This window comes from Somniosus microcephalus, chromosome 33 (genome assembly GCF_052327205.1).
Source record: "Somniosus microcephalus isolate GS21.2 chromosome 33, FLI_Smic_1.0, whole genome shotgun sequence".
NCBI classification, from domain to species: domain Eukaryota; kingdom Metazoa; phylum Chordata; class Chondrichthyes; order Squaliformes; family Somniosidae; genus Somniosus; species Somniosus microcephalus.
In genome coordinates this window covers 9,373,945-9,394,331 of record NC_141019.1, presented here as the reverse complement: position 1 = coordinate 9,394,331, position 20,387 = coordinate 9,373,945, and the positions used below count along the sequence as shown (strand labels likewise).

The 20,387-nt window shown below is 44.5% G+C and overlaps 1 protein-coding gene across 1 annotated transcript in view; it reads right to left on the bottom strand.

Annotated features, from left to right (window-relative positions):
- col2a1a (collagen, type II, alpha 1a) overlaps positions 1 to 20,387 on the bottom strand; it is a 150,309-nt gene that overhangs the window by 1,877 nt on the left and 128,045 nt on the right. Inside the window, exons 44-53 of the mRNA XM_085972645.1 lie at positions 19,129 to 19,236; positions 18,985 to 19,038; positions 12,667 to 12,774; positions 12,371 to 12,424; positions 11,592 to 11,699; positions 8,967 to 9,020; positions 8,033 to 8,140; positions 7,396 to 7,684; positions 6,726 to 6,913; positions 275 to 517 (exon numbers count right to left, since the gene is read on the bottom strand). Coding sequence (XP_085828771.1) covers positions 275 to 517; positions 6,726 to 6,913; positions 7,396 to 7,684; positions 8,033 to 8,140; positions 8,967 to 9,020; positions 11,592 to 11,699; positions 12,371 to 12,424; positions 12,667 to 12,774; positions 18,985 to 19,038; positions 19,129 to 19,236 — 1,314 coding nt within the window. The remainder of the gene's footprint in view (positions 1 to 274; positions 518 to 6,725; positions 6,914 to 7,395; positions 7,685 to 8,032; positions 8,141 to 8,966; positions 9,021 to 11,591; positions 11,700 to 12,370; positions 12,425 to 12,666; positions 12,775 to 18,984; positions 19,039 to 19,128; positions 19,237 to 20,387) is intronic.

The window sequence follows — 20,387 nt, the reverse complement described above, 5'->3', positions numbered from 1 at the left end:
TGCAACCTGTCTAAGGTGTCCCAAGTTTTCCCCAAGATAGTAATTGTGTCTGAGTGGCCATATGGTTGCATTCAGATGCAAGCCCCTCAGAATGAGACTGCAATGTTCTACCACTAGAGCTCACTGGCTTGTAAATTTACTTATTCTATAAATGTTAGAATAGAAGTTGCATGCCTCACATCCCAAAGGAGACACATCTCTGTCTTGCATGCACTGTAGTTCTATTTAATATTTTCTTATTAACTTTAATTAGAAATAAATTCCCAAAACGTACCGTGCAACCATCCTCCAAGACAGTGTATGTGAACCTGCTGTTTCCTTCAGCTCTGATTTCGATGTCGTTCGAGCCTTGCAATAGGAGGGCCTTCTTCAGGTTGCCAGTAGCTCTATCCATGTAGGCAATGCTGTTCTTGCAGTGATAGGTGATGTTCTGGGAGGCCTCAGTGGAAAGCAGACGCAGGAAGGTCATCTGAATGGCAGCAGTGTTGGCTGTCAGACTACCATCGCCATAGCTGAACTGTAAGAGAAGGGAAAGAAAGAGTCAAACTGTGAAGAGTCTCACAACTGCACATAATATCTATGAATTCCTTCTCATTAGCCTGAACAATACAGACCAGGAAGGTTCCAGGTAAATCTGCAGTCTGTTGTGCGAGCTGATCTCAGCCAGTGAGGCATTAGGGGCACTGCAATTGACCTCAGCACCCCTGCATTTAGAGAGGGAGAAAATCAACTAGATTTCTTGCTCATTAGCAGGAGAGAATCGGTAAGGGTTTGTGTGGCTTTCGAAAACAAAATCTACTTAAGATGAATTTTTATTGTATTTGAAAAATCTAAAGCTGCTAATGGAGGAGTTAGGTATCGTGAGAAACCTTAGACCAGAGCTGTTGACAGATCCCCATATAATTACGAATGGAGTTCAGCAATGGAGATAGGGGAGAAGAGCAACAGTCAGTCTTAACATTAAAGGGTACCCTGAACCGAAAACTGATTGAGGTTCAAGGTGCGAATATGGCATTTCAGATAAATATGATTAAGATGAACATTCAATAGATTTGCCACAGTCACTTGGGAAGAGTTCAAATCCCAGGGGAAACAAGTTAAAATTTAGGAAATTAAGAGTACAGAGGGAACTGCTTCATCCAAAATGTTATCGAGTTGTAGATTAAGTTTCCAGGGAAGGACATTGAAGCAGACAGTGTTAATGGGCTCAAGAGATAAACAAAGTGAGTTGCTTTTTTCCCTCTTTTCTGAAGGTTCATTGGAAGGTGAACCGTGGAACCATATTCTGAAGGCTCCTCATTGGAATATGGTTCCACGGTTCACCCCCAAGATTCATTGGAGAGCGGGAACCTTGGCCACTTTACCCCTCCCTAACTTAAGGGTATCAGGACAACGGTAGTGCCGCTACCAGTGCCCCAGCTGAAATCAGCGAACTCAGCACAGACCTGGAGACTGAATCTGGTGGCTTGGTTGGTATTACTAAACTACTCACCGGATAAGCTGACTTAGCCATCTGGTGAATTTAGCAAAGATTGAGGGATTATAGAACATAAGAAATAGGAGCAGGAGTCGTCCATTTGGCTCCTCGAGTCTGCTCCGCCATTCAATGAGATCATGGTTGATCTTCTACCCCATCTCCACCTTCCTGCACTATCCCCATATCCCTTGATTCCCTTACTATTATATCAATTTCTGTCTTGAATATACTCAATGACTGAGCCTCCACAGCCCTCTGGGGTAGAGAATTCCAAAGATTCACCACCCTCTGAATGAAGAAATTTCTCCTCATCTCAGTCCTAAATGGCCGACCCCTTATTCTGAGACTGTGACCCCTAGTTCTAAACTCCCCAGCCAGGGGAAACATCCTCTCTGCATCTACCCTGTCAAGCCCTGTAAGAATTTTGTATGTTTCAATGAGATCACCTCTCATTCTTCTAAACTGGAGAATATAGACCTAGTCTACTCAATCTCTCCTCATAGGACAATCCCCCCATCCCAGGAACCAGTCTGGTGAACCTTCGTTGCACTTCCTCTATGGCAAGTATATCCTTCCTTAGGTAAGGAGACCAAAACTGTCCACAATACTCCAGGTGTGGTCTCACCAAGGCCCTATATAATTGCAGTAAGACATCTTTACTCTTATATTCAAATCGTCTTGTAATAAAGGCCAACATACCATTTGCTTTCCTAATTGCTTGCTGAACCTGCATGTTAACTTTCAGTGATTCGTGTACAAGGACACCCAGGTCCCTCTGAACACCAACATTTCCCAATCTCTCACCATTTAAAAAATACTCTGCTTTTCTATTTCTCCTGCCAAAGTGGATAACTTCACATTTCTCCACATTATATTCCATTTGCCATGTTCTTGCCCATTTACTTAGTCTGCCCATATCCCCTAGAAGCCTCTTTACATCCTCCTCACAACTTACATTCCCACCCAGCTTTGTATCATCAGCAAACTTGGATAGATTACATTTGGTCCCCTCATCCAAATCATTGATGTAGATTGTGAATAACTGAGGCCCAAGCACTGATCCTTGCGGTACCGCACTAGTTACAGCCTGCCAACCCAAAAATGACCCATTTATTCCTACTCTCTATTTTCTGTCTGTTAACCAATCCTCAATCCATGCTAATATATTACCCCCAATCCCATGAGCCCTAAGTTTGTTTAATAACCTCTTGTGTGGCACCTTATCGAATGCCTTCTGAAAATCCAAATACACCACATCCACTGGTTCCCCCTTATCTATGCTGCTAGTTACAACCTCAAAAAACTCTTAACAGATTCGTCAAACACGATTTCCCTTTCATAAATCCGTGTTGACTCTGCCCAATCCTATTATTATTTTCTAAGAGCCCTGTCGTCCATAATAATAGATTCTAGCATTTTCCCTACTACTGATGTCAGGCTAATTCGTCTGCAGTTCCCCGTTTTCTCTCCCTCCTTTCTTGAATAGTGGGGTTACATTTGCTACCTTCCAATCCGCAGGAACCTTTCTAGAATCTATGGAATTTTGGAACATGACAACCAATGCATCCACTATCTCTATATCCACCTCTTTCAAAACCCTAGGATGTAGGCCCTCAGGTCCAGGGGATTTATTGGCTTTCAGTCCCATTAATTTCTCCAGTACCATTTTTTAAATAATACTAATTTCTTTCAGTTCCTCATTCTTGTTAGAGCCTTGGTTCTCCACTATTTCCGGGAAGTTTTTTGCGTCTTCTTCCGTGAAGACAGACAGAAAGTATTTGTTTAATTTCTCTGCCATTTCCTTATTCCCCATTATAATTTCTCCTGTCTCAGCCTGTAAGGGACCCACATTTACTTTCACTAATCTTTGCCTTTTTACATACCTATAGAAGCTTTTACACAGTCTGTTTTTATGTCTCTCGCTAGTTTACTCTCATTCTATTTTCCCTTTCTTTATCAATTTCTTGGTCCTCCTTTGCTGAATTCTAAAATCCTCCCAATCCTCAGGCTTACTACTCTTTTTGGCAACATTATAAGCCTCTTCCTTTGATCTAATACTATCTTTAACTTCTCTTGTTAGCCATGGTTGGACCACTTTTCCTGTGGGGTTTTTGTGTCTTAAAGGAATGTATACTTGCTGTAAATTATGTATTAATTCTTTAAACGCTAGCCATTGCTTCTCTACCATTGTACCTTTCAATGTAGTTTCCCAATCTACCTTAGCCAACTCACCCCTCATACCTACGTAGTTTGCTTTGTTTAGATTTAAGACCCTAGTTTTGGAGTTAACTAAATCACTTTCAAACTCAATATAAAATTCTATCATATTATGGTCACTCTTCCCTAAAGGCCCTTTTACTACAAGGTTATTAATGAACCCTTTCTTGTTGCAAAATACTAGATCTAAAATAGCCTGTTCCCTAGTTGGTTCCTCAACATACTGATCTAGAAAACTATCTTGCATACTGAAATGAATCTTGTCCTTCATGTGGAAATGACTTATGAAATAATACTGGATGGCCTGCTGGTGGCGCTGTCCAGGGAGAGTATAAATACTTGGGCATGGGCCCAGATTGCTCAGAACATTCTTTTACAGGAATAGTGTAGGACACAACTAGATCTCCATGTTGTAAAACAGTTGATTAAAGCTTTGTTTAACGCTTAGACCAAGTGCCTAGTAGTTTTCTTACGTCACATACATTCTATGAATTCGTCCTCCACACTATTACTGCAAATTTGGTTTGCCCAGTCTATATGTAGATTAAGGTTCCCCATGATTACTGTATTACCTTTGTTACATGTGCCTCTAATTTCCTGATTTATACTCTGCCCTATATTACAACTACTGTTTGGGGGCCTATAAACAACTCCCACCAATGTTTTCTGCCCCTTGCTGTTTATTGGCTCCACCCAAACTGATTCTACTTCTTGATTTTCGGAGCTAAGATCCTTTCACTTTACTGTCTTTATCCCATCCTTTATTATCAGGGCTACCCCTCCTCCTTTTCCATTTTGCCTATCTCTTCTAAAAGTTAAGTATCCTGGAATATTTATTCCCAACCTTGGCCACTTTGCAACCACGTCTCCATTATAGCTATTATTAGATCAATCCTGTTAATTTCTATCTGCGCTATTAATTAACCTATTTTGTTGTGAATGCTTCGTGCATTCAGATATAGTGCCTTTAGCTTTGACTTATTTCTATTTTTCCCTGATGTCACTGGCAAGGCTTGGAAGCTAAGCAGAGCCAGGCCTGGTTAGTACCTGGAGGGGTGACCATCAGGGAAGACCAGGTGCAGAAGGTCACGGAAGGAGCCCCGAGGAGGGGCGGTTGGTGAGAAAGTCACGGAAGGAGCCCCGGGAGGGGCGGCTGGTGAGCAGGCCCGGGCGTTGGGCTGAAGATTGTCGGACAGGAGGAAAGGTGGAAATGGAATGGCGGCGCGCACAGACGCAGCGGCTTTGCTTCTCCCAGGACGGTGCTATTTACGTTTAATGTTAATGTTATTTGTACTGGACTCATGGGAGCTTGCAAGATCACATTTCGTTGTTCATGTACTTGTGCAATGACAATAAAGTTGAATTATTATTATTATTAGTCACTGATGCCTTATTACCTTTGTTACTCTCTCTGTCCCTTCCTGACCCACTCTGCTTATTTTTACCCAAAACTCTACTCTGCTCTAGAGCCTTGACATTTCTCTCGCTGCTTTTAAATGTACTCTTCCCTGAATCCTTCCGCCCCCAACCCTCCCCCCCCTTCATTAGTTTAAAGCCCTGTCTACTGCCCTAGTTATTCGGTTCGCCAGGGCACTGGTCCCAGTCCAGTTTAAGTGGAGCCCGTTCCAACGGAACAGCTCCCTCTTTCCCCAGTACTGGTGCCAGTGCCCCATGAACTGAAACCCCTTCCTCCCACGCCACTCTTTGAGCCACGCATTTAAACCTCTAATCTGTTTTTCCCTATGCCAATTTGTGCGTGGCTCAGGTAAAAATCCAGAGATTATTACCTGTGAGGTTCTGCTTTTTAATTTGAATCCTAGCTCCTCAAACTCCCTCAGCAGAACCTCATACTTAGTTCTACCTATGTCATTGGTTCCTATGTGGACCACGACAACTGGATCCTCCCCCTTCCACTCCAAGTTCTTCTCTAGCCACACGGAGATGTCTTTAACCCGGGCAGGCAACACAGCCTTCGGAACTCTTGGTCGCGGCTGCAGAGAACAGTATCTATCCCCCTGACTATACTGTCTCCTACCACAACTACATTCCCTTTCACTGACTCTACTTGAATGGCCTCCTGCACCATGGTGCCATGGTCAAATTGCTCATCCATCCTGCAGGCTTTTCCCTCATCCACACAGGTAGCAAGAACCTCATACCTGTTGGACAAGCTCAAAGGCTGAGGCTCCTCCAGCACTGCACCTGGGGTCCACTTACCTGCCTGAGTTGCAGTCACACCCTCCTGTCCCTGACCACTAACCAGACCTGTACCACTACCTAACCCAAGGGGTGTGACTGCCTCCTGGATCAAAGTGTCCAGGTAACTCCCCCCCTCCCTGATGCCCCGCAATGTCTGCACCTCAGACTCCAGCTCAAAAACTCTGAGCTGAAGTTCCTCAAGATGCAGGCACTTACTGCAAACGTGGTTGTCCGGGATCACAATGCTCTCCACAAACTCCCACATGCTGCAGTTGTGGCACACCGCCTGCACTGCCATCCCTATATGACCTTGTTTTATTTAATTACATTTAATTACATTTGTAATTAGGTAACTTAGTTTACAGTGTAGATTCTTGACTACTTACTTGATCTAAATTAAATTATGGGTACTGAAATTAAATATCTACCTGTAACACAAAACACTACACGTAGTGTAGGCAAAAAGCAGCAACTCCTTCCCCCCCTTCTCCAAATTCCCACTCTTTCCAAATTCCCAAATAAAACACTCTGTTCAAGTCCACTCCATTTAATCCCGCTCTGTGCAGACCGCTCTGTGCTCTGCAGAAGTGTTATAGTGACAAAGTAGGCAGATAGAGTTAAGATCTGCCAAATAGGGATGTGTTTTAGTGTGACTGGCCTCCTGTTCCTAAAAAGTCTATCCTATTGTTGTACAAATACTGAAGTAGGTCAACTGGTTGATAGCTTTTCCTTTCAGTGTGAGGCAGGGTTGCTCAGTAACTTTGTGCTGCTATAGTGGCATCTATCACTTTTTTATTGTTAACTTCCATACAAGGATCATTCAGGTACTTACGTGGAAACCACCATTCATGGTCTCGCCAAACCATACATGCTTCTTGTCTTTGCCCTTGCTTGTCCACCAGTTCTTGCGTGGGATGCTTGCTGGGTTAGGATAGACGCACGTCTCACCGGTTTCCATGTTACAGAAGACCTTGATGGCATCGAGTGTGCAGCCCTGGTTAGGATCGATCCAGTAATCACCTGTGATAGAACGAACATTAACAAAACCACAGAGCAGACTTGCTGTGAAATTGTACAAAGACTGTCCCATTGAAACTCACATATCGTAGACTTTTCACACCATTCCATACTGGATATTTCCATTCACAAAATGTGGAATTTAGTTAAAATTCTTATTTAGAGTCAGAAATTTTTATTGATTAAAGTGTCATCTGGAAGGAGACATTTGGAAACAAAGCTAAATGTTTTCAAATTGTTCCTATGAAACTGGTGCAGAGAGCGAACACTGAGACTAGTGATGAGAAAAAGACCAGGCATTTAAAATGCGGTGGTACCATTGGTTTGCTAAGGTACATTGGATAGCTAGATCCACCAAGCTGATGGAGTTGAGATGAAGCACAGGATTCTAAATATGACGGCCACTAAATTTACCCTCCCTTTACCATGGATGCTATATTTTAGGTCAATGTGCTGGTGCCATTTTGATCCTCATGTCTACCTACCGCTCTTCCAGTCTGAATGACAAAGTTTCAGGTCTCGGCAGGTACGGGCTGGGTTCTTCTTGCTTCCCTCTGGGCTGCGGATATTTTCGATCTGGTTGTTGAGGGATTTCAGAGTGGCATCAACCTCTGCGTCATGTTGGCGAAGGGATGGAGCAGCCTGGTCAGCCCGGAAGTATCGGAGTGGATCGGGAGCTTTCTCAGGTTGTGACAGGCCAGCGAAGGCAGACATATCGATGCCAGGGCCTGGAGGACCAGGAGGACCAGGTGGACCAGAGTTACCAGGAGGACCCTGTTGGGGAAATATCCATAGTAACATTAAAACTTGTTACATAATAACCTCAAGGAGGTGAGGGGATCCACAGTTATGGGAAAGAATAAGTTAGAGCAGGAGACAGTGGGATGAGTCTTGTTTTCAACAGTGAGGAAGTAAGGAGAAGAAAGAGTGTTCACTCAGTTATATAGGATTCTATTTGTTGTTTCGCTACTTTTTTAATTATCTCTTTCATATTAAGAGCTTGCTGATTATCTGTTATTTACAACAGTAGGTATAACGCTTGCTAGGCATACTGATGTTACAGTGACTACAATCAAGGACATCAAATGTGCTGAATACAGAGAGTGATGGCATGATACTCACAGCTGGGCCAGTTTCACCAGAACGACCACGTGGGCCAGGTGGACCGATGGGACCAGACAGACCATTAGCACCATCCTTACCAGGTGGCCCAACAGGACCGGGAGGACCCTGGAATGGAGATAACAAATACAGTTATAAACCAGCTGCTGTTAACAGTTATGCTTTTATCCTTTGTGAATCAATAGCAACATAATTGTTAGACTTTAAATAATATAATGTAGATTGACCATTTACAATACTTCTTAAAGGGGGCGAAGACCTAAACAATGGACTGTTGCTTTCTAGATTTTATTTATATTTGTTCTCAGGATGTGGATGACACCGGCAAGGCTGCATTTATTGCCCATCCCCAGTTGCCATAGTGATGGTTTTTATAATTGAGTAGCTTGCTAGGCCACTTCAGAGAACACGAAGAGTAGTGTGGGATTGGAGTCACATGCAGAGTAGACTGGGTAGGGATGGTATGATCCCTTCCCTGAATGATCCGGGGGGTGGGGGGGGAGGGGTTGGTTTACAACATTCCAGCAGCTTCCATGGTAATTTTTCCTGATACAAATGACCAGATTTATTGAATTGAATTTCAGAACTTGCACTTCGTGGGATTTGAACTGGACCTCCAAGTTGCTATTCCAGGATCATAACCACGAGGCTACCATACCCACTAAATAGTACAGATTCCATATAACCTCAGCTTTTAATCTGAAATGAGTTGCATGTTTCGGACAAGCTTTGATTTTGAGGAGTTAATCTTAGGTAGAAGATTTCTAATGGTGGTATTTGGAGGGTGTCATTGTTAAACAGATGTCTGAGTATTCATGATGTGGTACTGCGCATCTTTAACAGTCTTTATCCAGAATTCCTGTATTGGAAATGTATTTTCTCCCTTGTGTTTTGCCTAAAGAAAACCTACTGCAAAACTGAAAGTAATACTTACTCTAGGACCAGCAGGACCAGCAGCACCACCAGCACCTTGATCACCAGCAGGACCCTGGGAAAGAAAGAAAACAGGAATTTTATATATTCACACTAAATATGTTACAATAGAATGAGCTACATAAAATAATGAATACTAGATTCACAGCAAGCCATTCTCTGACATGTGACCACAGCTCCGAAATTCCTACATTTTAGAGGCGCAAACTCACATAATCTAGGTGGGCAGGTGCAGAAATTGGGGCAGGACCTTTTTTCTGTATTGAAATTTACACTAGGAGTGAGGACAGGGCACGCCAATAGGGTCAAGTGACAATTCAATGTGTTTTTGGAGGGAGGAGGGATTGAGGGATTGAGGGATATATAGCGAGAAGGCGGGTAGGTGAGGTTGATCTATTGAAAAACAGATGAGCTTCTTGACCTTAAATGTCTTTTCTTGTTCCTAAAAGTCTTGGGTTGTTTTAAAATGAGACACATAATTGTCTTATAATAAAATGCAAATAAATTCTGAGAATTAGAATAATTTTATCTGCAAAAATAGAATAAGTTGTTTTCTTACTTGGACAAAACTCACTGGTTTTACAACCCTCAGTGAGAGAAGCTACAAATGTCAAGGGGTGTACTATCATCAACCTATACTATCATGGGTGTGTTTACACTGACAAATGTTTGGCTCCAGTGTATATTTGGTGGATGCTGGGAAACCTGTTCTGGGTGACCAGCCCTTCCTTCATTTGGAATCACTAATAAGCTATGCAGTCCAGCAGAATATCAACGCATCCTTCAATTAACTAGAAAAGACTAGCTGATCCTAGTTGAAGCAGCCTAGTACCTTCCAATGGATTTGAGAGTACAATGGTTAACACAGTGTCCCTTAACTGCTGGCCATGGCTACAACCCAAGGCTTGACCAATAGAAATCTCCTCTCTCTTAGCGAAGAGTCTGGGCAATTTCAACTATGTTCCTGATGGGACCACAAAATAATGGATCATTTGGCACAAAAAGCCAACCTCATTTAGAAGAGCTACAAGGCTAGTTGATGTATAAGGAAAAATTCGCAATGGTCCCATGCTGAGGAAGGGGGTCCTCCTCTGAGGTTGTTGGTGTGGAATAAAGCAGAGGGTGTCTTACTCCATATCTGGTTAATGCTATATGTGACCTTGATGCTTGATACTGACACTAGGTACAAGGGTAGAATAGTGTTTCACTGCCCACCACCTTGAGGATCTGCTGCAAAAAATGACAAATTCTGAAAACTTTTTAAACTGATTTAAAAAAAAACCTTATGATCTATCACAGGAAAATTAATTTCTCTCTCTTTTAAATACTAACCCTTCTCATTTTCAAATCCATCCACAAGTGAAGGTAATAAGTAGTCATTACATCACATTTACAAATGGCAATATGGCTCCTTCATCCAACCTTGTTCAAAATATTTCCTTGACACTGGTCAGCAGGCCACCACTACCTTCAACCTGGTACATAGAAACGAATCCTTTGGTCCTTACAACGTTGGACAAGACAAGTACCCAGAGTTAGAGGATGGGTACAGATAGTTATAGCTCTGTGAAACTACGCTAAACGTGCACAACTTAAAGATATTACATTGACCCTCAACTATGGCAACAATCAATTTCTTAATCTTCTCATTTAATTTTGCCTCTCCTTTCCTGAAGGCACTGACTCTTGCTACAATATGGTTCCATGGGTCCAGGCTGCCCTCTGCTATCTCACCCAAATGGCCATCCTTGAGCCAGCACAGTGAGTGTTGGCTGGCTATCTGATCATTGGAAGCGCATTACAGCCAAGCTCTATCCTGTCTGTAACTGATGTCCAATCATGCACTTCCCAGTAGAGGATCACTGGATAGTGATCAGGAGTGGAAACTTTGGATAATTTTCCCCCTCCCTAACCTAGCAGTGCTGAGGCCAAATGTTGTGCCCCTATTGCCACCACTGCTGGATAATTGAACTCGACACAGATCGGGGATTGTGTGGTTCTGTTATACACTGGCTTTACCAACTGAGGGCATCAATTTCTTGCATCAGTCTGGATATAAGAAATTGTTGATCCCCTAGCTAAGTTGGTGTCACTCTTGCCGTTGAGTCAGAAGATTGTGGCTTCCAGTCCCACTTCAGGACTTAAGATGTAATCTAGGGTGATGTTTCAGTGTAGTAATGAGGGAGTGCTGCGTGACCAGAGATGGATGAGACATCAAATCAAGGTCCTGTCTGCCTGTTCAGGTGGATGTTAAAGATCCTGTGGCACTATTGGAAGATGAGCAGAGGAGTTCTGGTGTCCCAACTCAATGAAGATCACCAAAAACAGATTTTGTGGTTATTCTTTCATTTGTTGTTTGTGGGATCTTGCTGAGTGCAATTTGGTTGCCTCATTTGACTGAAGTTCAACAGCAACTACTCTTCAAAATAATTATTTAGATATGAAGTACTTTGTAGTGTCCTAAGCACATGATGAGATGCAATACGAATGCAAATTCTTGTATCTTTACAAATAAGAAGTTAGGTTAGATAGTATATAGGAGCCCATAAAAAGTGAAAATAATTGGTTCCACTAGGTTTACAATGCAATGTTTTGATTATATTGTTTTTGTGTTAAAAATACTCACAGGAGGACCAGGTAGACCCTGCAGACCAGTGAAGCCTCTGTGACCTTTCTGTCCTCTTTCACCTGTCTCACCAGCTTCACCCTTGTCACCACGAGGACCTTGAGGACCCTGAAGAAGAGATTAACGCAAGAGGTTAAAGCAGGCTCGTCAAGTCTCGCTGATTTGGAATAAGACTCATATTTTGGGTTAAAAATGTATACATTTTTACAAAAATAAACACTTCTACATGATCCTGGAATGACAATATCAATGTATGAATTTTACATGGCTGGTTGAAATTCGATTGGGCATTATTTTAACCAAGGTATTAAAATAAAATATTGTATTTCAGTATCATGTAAAGGCCTATGTGTTTCAATGGGCTTGTGATCAGACACTCTGCTTGATCATAAACCTCATTCCTAGCATTGTCCTGATACTGACAGTTCTAGTTAAAGGTAAGTGAAGTGCTTGCACCATTGTCGGCCTGGGGCCTTCCTTTGGTTTGTAAGGAGTGAGTGTATTACATCTTCCCAAAATGTTTTTCTCTACATTCTCTGAGACAGTTGATATGCTATTACTGAAGCAGGAAGCTCTGAAATGAGGCATTATTTCTGCAGTGTGTAGCATTACCTCAGCTGTTACATGTGTGATGCAACTTGTGATGCAATAAAATTGCTCTTTCCCATTAAACGTTAACCTAAAAATTTAACCCAACTTCTTGTTTCATTCAGCCTAATTAACTGAAAAAAATCTCACACCATAATTTTATAAAATATTAAATTATAAAGATTACTTACAGGCATACCACGAGCACCAGCAGGACCAGAAGGACCCATTGGACCTTGAGCACCCTACATCAAAGGAAAATAGCTTTATTAATTCAGTCATAAAACACAATCAGAATACAAAGATTTCTAGTGACCAAAATTACTTAGTGATATGCTCTTTAGTAAAAATGTAAGAAACTAAATGTAAAGAATTTAACAATTGAATACATAAAATCTTTCTGACCTGTGTTACATGTTACATGTCAATTATTTTCCAACTATTGCAAATTAAACAATTTAGATGCTCTAAAGACACTGATACTTACAGGTTCACCTCTATCTCCTTGCTTGCCAGTTGGGCCAACAGGACCTGGAGCGCCAGGGGCACCAGGAGCACCAGGGGCACCAGCAGGACCAGTCTGACCTCGGTCACCCTATCAAGAAGAAGGAGAAAGTCATCACCAGCCAATCACTGATCTCCAGAGGACAAGAATCATCAACAAGTTTGAAACGGAAATCTTTTTCAGTAGATTAATGAGCTTTCACTACTTCATGTGGAGGGTTGTTGGAGCATGGAATACTTTACCACAGGGAATGCTTGAAGTAGCGACCACATTTAAGGGATAAATGGATAAATATTTGAAGCAGAGAAAGATACAGGGCAATTGGGAGAAAGCAGGCCAGTGGAATTAGTTTTGGATTGCTCTGGCAAAGAGCCGGCACAGACACAATGGGCCAAATGGCTTCCTTCAGTGCTATAGACTTCTATGGTTTTAACAGCCTAAGATACGCTATCTGTATTAAATATTTAATAACCTGAAAAGGTTCCTTTAAACCATACAATAACATTGACCACAGCATAACACAATTATTTTTTACATGTTGAATGGTACTGTACTTTGATTCAATTTTTCAGCCAAAGGTACAACTAATGACCTGAATGATGTCTCAAGGTACAGTTTAGCCCGGATACCCCCAGTCCATTTACTGTGGTTTGGGGTGGGGTGGGGAGGGGGGTTAAAAATCGCATTAATTATTGGCTTGCAACAGAAGATTGCAGAATGAAGGGAAGATGTGAAGTTTGAAAATTTTGCAGAAAGTCAAATAAAAAGAACATTAAACACCTTTTATGAATCAAAAATACAGTTTCACTTACATTTAGCTACATAGAAAGAGGAAACCATTCAGTAAGCATGCTCTGCCATTTTGTTAACCATGGCAGCTCAGTGTAGGATTCCTCAGTGTATGGAGTCTGCTCCTGTCCGGCCCTGGCAGTGTCAATGGTATGTGGAGCACCCATCTACTACTGCTAATGTTTGGAGTACCTGCCCATCTCCCTCTCTGTCTGAAACTGGTAATAACTGGGCACATGTCCATCCCTCTCAGGCACTGGTAATAACTGGGCACATGTCCATCCCTCTCTGGCACTGGTAATAACTGGGCACATGTTGATCCCTGTCTGGCACTGGTAATAACTGGGCACATGCCCATCCCTCTCAGGCACTGGTAATAACTGGGCACATGTTGATCCCTGTCTGGCACTGGTAATAACTGGGCACATGTCCATCCCTCTCTGGCACTGGTAATAACTGGGCACATGCCCATCCCTCTCAGGCACTGGTAATAACTGGGCACATGTTGATCCCTGTCTGGCACTGGTAATAACTGGGCACATGTCCATCCCTCTCTGGCACTGGTAATAACTGGGCACATGCCCATCCCTCTCTGGCACTGGTAATAACTGGGCACATGTCCATCCCTCTCTGGCACTGGTAATAACTGGGCACATGCCCATCCCTCTCTGGCACTGGTAATAACTGGGCACATGCCCATCCCTCTCAGGCACTGGTAATAACTGGGCACATGTCCATCCCTCTCAGGCACTGGTAATAACTGGGCACATGTCCATCCCTCTCAGGCACTGGTAATAACTGGGCACATGCCCATCCCTCTCTGGCACTGGTAATAACTGGGCACATGTCCATCCCTCTCTGGCACTGGTAATAACTGGGCACATGCCCATCCCTCTCTGGCACTGGTAATAACTGGGCACATGCCCATCCCTCTCAGGCACTGGTAATAACTGGGCACATGTCCATCCCTCTCTGGCACTGGTAATAACTGGGCACATGTCCATCCCTCTCAGGCACTGGTAATAACTGGGCACATGCCCATCCCTCTCTGGCACTGGTAATAACTGGGCACATGCCCATCCCTCTCAGGCACTGGTAATAACTGGGCACATGCCCATCCCTCTCTGGCACTGGTAATAACTGGGCACATGTCCATCCCTCTCTGGCACTGGTAATAACTGGGCACATGCCCATCCCTCTCAGGCACTGGTAATAACTGGGCACATGTCCATCCCTCTCTGGCACTGGTAATAACTGGGCACATGTCCATCCCTCTCTGGCACTGGTAATAACTGGGCACATGTTGATCCCTGTCTGGCACTGGTAATAACTGGGTACATGTCCATCCCTCTCTGGCACTGGTAATAACTGGGCACATGCCCATCCCTCTCAGGCACTGGTAATAACTGGGCACATGTTGATCCCTGTCTGGCACTGGTAATAACTGGGCACATGTCCATCCCTCTGTGGCACTGGTAATAACTGGGTACATGCCCATCCCTGTCTGGCACTGGTAATAACTGGGCACATGCCCATCCCTCTCTGGCACTGGTAATAACTGGGCACATGCCCATCCCTCTCAGGCACTGGTAATAACTGGGCACATGTTGATCCCTGTCTGGCACTGGTAATAACTGGGCACATGTCCATCCCTCTCTGGCACTGGTAATAACTGGGTACATGTCCATCTCCCTCTCTGTCTGAAACTGGTAATAACTGGGTACATGTCCATCCCTCTCTGGCACTGGTAATAACTGGGCACATGTCCATCCCTCTCTGGCACTGGTAATAACTGGGTACATGCCCATCCCTCTCTGGCACTGGTAATAACTGGGTACATGTCCATCCCTCTCTGGCACTGGTAATAACTGGGCACATGTCCATTCCTCTCAGGCACTGGTAATAACTGGGTACATGCCCATCCCTCTCTGGCACTGGTAGTAACTGGGTACATGCCCATCCCTCTCTGGCACTGGTAATAACTGGGCACATGCCCATCCCTCTGTGGCACTGGTAATAACTGGGTACATGCCCATCCCTCTGTGGCACTGGTAATAACTGGGTACATGCCCATCCCTCTCTGGCACTGGTAATAACTGGGCACATGCCCATCCCTCTGTGGCACTGGTAATAACTGGGTACATGCCCATCCCTCTCTGGCACTGGTAATAACTGGGCACATGCTCATCCCTCTCTGGCACTGGTAATAACTGGGCACATGCCCATCCCTCTGTGGCACTGGTAATAACTGGGCACATACCCATCCCTCTCTGGCACTGGTAATAACTGGGCACATGCCCATCCCTCTCTGGCACTGGTAATAACTGGGCACATGCCCATCCCTCTGTGGCACTGGTAATAACTGGGCACATGCCCATCCCTCTGTGGCACTGGTAATAACTGGGCACATGCCCATCCCTCTGTGGCACTGGTAATAACTGGGCACATACCCATCCCTCTCAGGCACTGGTAATAACTGGGCACATGCCCATCCCTCTCTGGCACTGGTAATAACTGGGCACATGCCCATCCCTCTGTGGCACTGGTAATAACTGGGCACATGCCCATCCCTCTGTGGCACTGGTAATAACTGGGCACATGCCCATCCCTCTCAGGCACTGGTAATAACTGGGCACATGCCCATCCCTCTGTGGCACTGGTAATAACTGGGCACATGTCCATCCCTCTCAGGCACTGGTAATAACTGGGCACATGCTCATCCCGCTCAGGCACTGGTAATAACTGGGCACATGCTCATCCCGCTCAGGCACTGGTAATAACTGGGCACATGTCCATCCCTCTCTGGCACTGGTAATAACTGGGCACATGCCCATCCCTCTCTGGCACTCATAATAATTGGGCACATGCCCATCCCTCTCTGGCACTGGGAATAACTGGGCACATGCCCATTCCTCTGAGGCACTGGTAATAACTGGGTACATGCCCATCCCTCTCAGGCACTGGTAATAACTGGGTACATGTCCATCCCTCTCAGGCACTGGTAATAACTGGGTACATGCTCATCCCTCTCAGGCACTGGTAATAACTGGGCACATGTCCATCCCTCTCTGGCACTGGTAATAACTGGGCACATGTCCATCCCTCTCTGGCACTGGTAATAACTGGGTACATGCCCATCCCTCTCTGGCACTGGGAATAACTGGGCACATGCCCATTCCTCTGTGGCACTGGTAATAACTGGGCACATGCCCATCCCTCTCAGGCACTGGTAATAACTGGGTACATGTCCATCCCTCTCAGGCACTGGTAATAACTGGGCACATGCCCATCCCTCTCTGGCACTGGTAATAACTGGGTACATGCCCATCCCTCTGTGGCACTGGTAATAACTGGGCACATGCCCATCCCTCTCAGGCACTGGTAATAACTGGGTACATGCCCATCCCTCTCAGGCACTGGTAATAACTGGGCACATGCCCATCCCTCTCAGGCACTGGTAATAACTGGGTACATGCCCATCCCTCTGTGGCACTGGTAATAACTGGGCACATGCCCATCCCTCTCAGGCACTGGTAATAACTGGGTACATGCCCATCCCTCTCTGGCACTGGTAATAACTGGGTACATGCCCATCCCTCTCTGGCACTGGTAATAACTGGGCACATGTTGATCCCTCTCAGGCACTGGTAATAACTGGGCACATGTCCATCCCTCTCTGGCACTGGTAATAACTGGGTACATGCCCATCCCTCTCTGGCACTGGTAATAACTGGGCACATGTTGATCCCTCTCAGGCACTGGTAATAACTGGGCACATGTCCACCCCTCTCTGGCACTGGTAATAACTGGGTACATGCCCATCCCTCTCTGGCACTGGTAATAACTGGGCACATGTCCATCCCTCTGTGGCACTGGTAATAACTGGGCACATGCCCAACCCTCTCAGGCACTGGTAATAACTGGGCACATGTTGATCCCTCTCAGGCACTGGTAATAACTGGGCACATGTCCATCCCTCTCTGGCACTGGTAATAACTGGGTACATGTTGATCCCTCTCAGGCACTGGTAATAACTGGGTACATGCCCATCCCTCTCTGGCACTGGTAATAACTGGGTACATGCCCATCCCTCTCTGGCACTGGTAATAACTGGGTACATGCCCATCCCTCTCTGGCACTGGTAATAACTGGGTACATGCCTATCCCTTGCACAGTTAATGCTTGAGGTACAAGGAGCCTCTCTTTTTTTTGCCTGGTATTGGCACATGAATTCCCCCCCCCCCTTTATCAATCTGCCACTGGCTCTATCTAGGATTAATGGAGTCCCTCCCCACCTTGATAGCGTTGACAACCTCGGGGTACGTAAAAACATTCTCTCTGTGTGAACTTTTCCCTTGGTCTGGCATTGGCATTACCGATGCACATTTATAAAAGTGAACTCAACAGAAAGCACAAAATGAACTCAGTGAACTGGAACACAATATAAGGAATATGAAAAAATTCAACATGGTTCTTCCGAATAAGTTCAGCAATGCGTACAAAAGTTTTAATTAATCAATGAATAAAACCATTTATTTATCTGTTACCAGTTAATACATTATATTATTTAGTTGTTGACTTAATCTGTTATGGAAACTAACTAGTTATCTGTTTGGACAGCTTTTAACCACTGTCTAATCAATGTTTTCTTTGAATATACCGTCTTTGCTACAAATTGCAATGTTGGGGAACTGGAATCCTGATGGTAGCACTTAACCTCACAAATTCACACATTTTAATACCTATTCAGACACGTGCAGGAGTTCTGCATGCACTTGCTGTAGGGAGCAAAGATGAGGCATCATGTTTGCTGATGTTCAATGTTTAGATGTTTAAGCATTAATTTCCGAGGTACTAGCCAGTGCAATGGGTTAGTTGTTGCCCTTTGTCCCTGGGCCCTTGATTCAAATCTAGCCCAGACTGAGGTGATGAAAGCCTTCACTTTCTGCGGACTGTAAGGGTCCTATGTTATATGAGTTCAGACAGTCTCTCAGAATTATTTAGAAATTATAACACAGAAATAAACTGTTCAGCCCGACCTGTCCGTGTTGGTGTTTATTCCCCACACGATCAGTAATCTTAATCTCATGTTCCCGCCCTGTTCCCATATCCCTGTATTCCCCTTCCCTTCAACCACCTATCTAACCTTCTCTTAAATGTTGACGTGATCTCTACTTCAATCACTAACTGTGGTAATTGAAGCAGAGAGCAATGCCAATTCAGTTCCTATCGAACATGGGTTCACAGTGCAAAATGCTCCCAGTTTGGCTCGAATCTCACTCAGGTCCATGGGTGGGTGCACTTCTGAGATTGGGACTCAGGCAGGTTACTGGGGCAGAGGGTGCTTTATTTTGTAACTAACTGTATTGTTCCTGTTCCTCAGTGAAATGGGTTTGTGAACATTTTTATATTTAAGTCTTGAATTTATTTACGACTAATTTCAAGCAAGACCCCATTGTATAAAAGCTCACTAATTCCCTTCAGTGTTAATGTACAATTTGTTTATCTTACCTTCATACCAGTTGCACCATCACGACCGGGAGGACCATCAGCACCAGGGTTACCCTGTCAGGCGATACAGAGCAGTCAGACTCACAATAGAATACAAAACAAAAATACACATTTATAGAATCATGATATGAAATATTTACATACCTCACGTCCAGGTTCACCAGAAGGACCAGTAAGACCAGGTGGGCCAACTGGGCCAGGGGGGCCTCTGTCACCAGGGGAACCAGGAGCTCCTTGTTTGCCAGGCTCACCCTAGAAAGAAAAGCAAAATGGAGGTTACATATCAGAATGTATTCGATGAACCAGTTCTTTCAAATATCTTAAGGCTGGAAATGACTGTTGGTGTCACTGTTAACTCCTGGTGGTGCGTTAGGTGTTGGTAATTTCAGGAGTGTGGCGGTACAGCACACTCTTATCCTGTCTTTGTTGCCGGGATGAAGTAGTTGCTCAGTGTTACAGCGCTGAATCCGTGTGTAGGCCTGGTTAAATCCCGCATAGTTGGTCCTTAAATTCTACTCGCACCATCTTTCAAGGTACCCACTTCACACATTCAGTGTGTTCCCACCCCTGCTTCACTTTACTGAGCTGCTACAAAAGAGAGCTACAACTGCAGCTGTTTAGTACAACACATAGGTTGGAATCAGTGCATCGCTTGCATTCAATTGGCTGAGGAGGACCAGCAAGAACATAAGTAACAGTCTGGGATGTAAGATCGCTCACAAGGAGAACAGTGATGTTGCACTGGCACACAACACATTGAGCTACCAACCCAGGCGCAATGATCTGGGAATGATTGAGGAATGGTGGCATAGGAGGCTGTGACAGAGCAGTGCCATCTCCTCAATGAGGACTTCCGGACACAGGTACATATCCATATGGCACTGCCAGCGACCATCAAAGTGTCCGAGGTTTTCAATGTGTATGTGTTGTGGTCCTTCCAGGCTAGGACTAGGGACATCTGCAGCATTAGCCCGTTGGCTGACAACAGATGTATCAAGGGGGTGACGGGTACATTATTCAGCAGGGTCAATCACATCATTATTTTGGCCATGGACCAACAGCAGTAATGTGACAAGGCAGCAGAATTCTACAGATCTGCTGTATTTCCCAGAGTCCAGGGGTCACCCATGATGCTATTTGGGCCCCCGTACAGAATGCTACATGAATGGAAAGGGATTTTATTCTATCAGAGTCCAGCTGGTGTGCAACCCCCAGCACAGAGTGATGCAGGTGAATGCCTGCTTCCCCGGGAATTCTCATGATGCCTTCACTTTAAGGCAGTCATCTGTGCCACTTACTTGAAGGGGGAGAAGGAGTGGAAGAATGGCTCCTGCAAGACCAAGCTTACTCTCTGCAGTCAGGGTTCATGACATCCATGCACCAACTACAGACAGCAGCAGAGC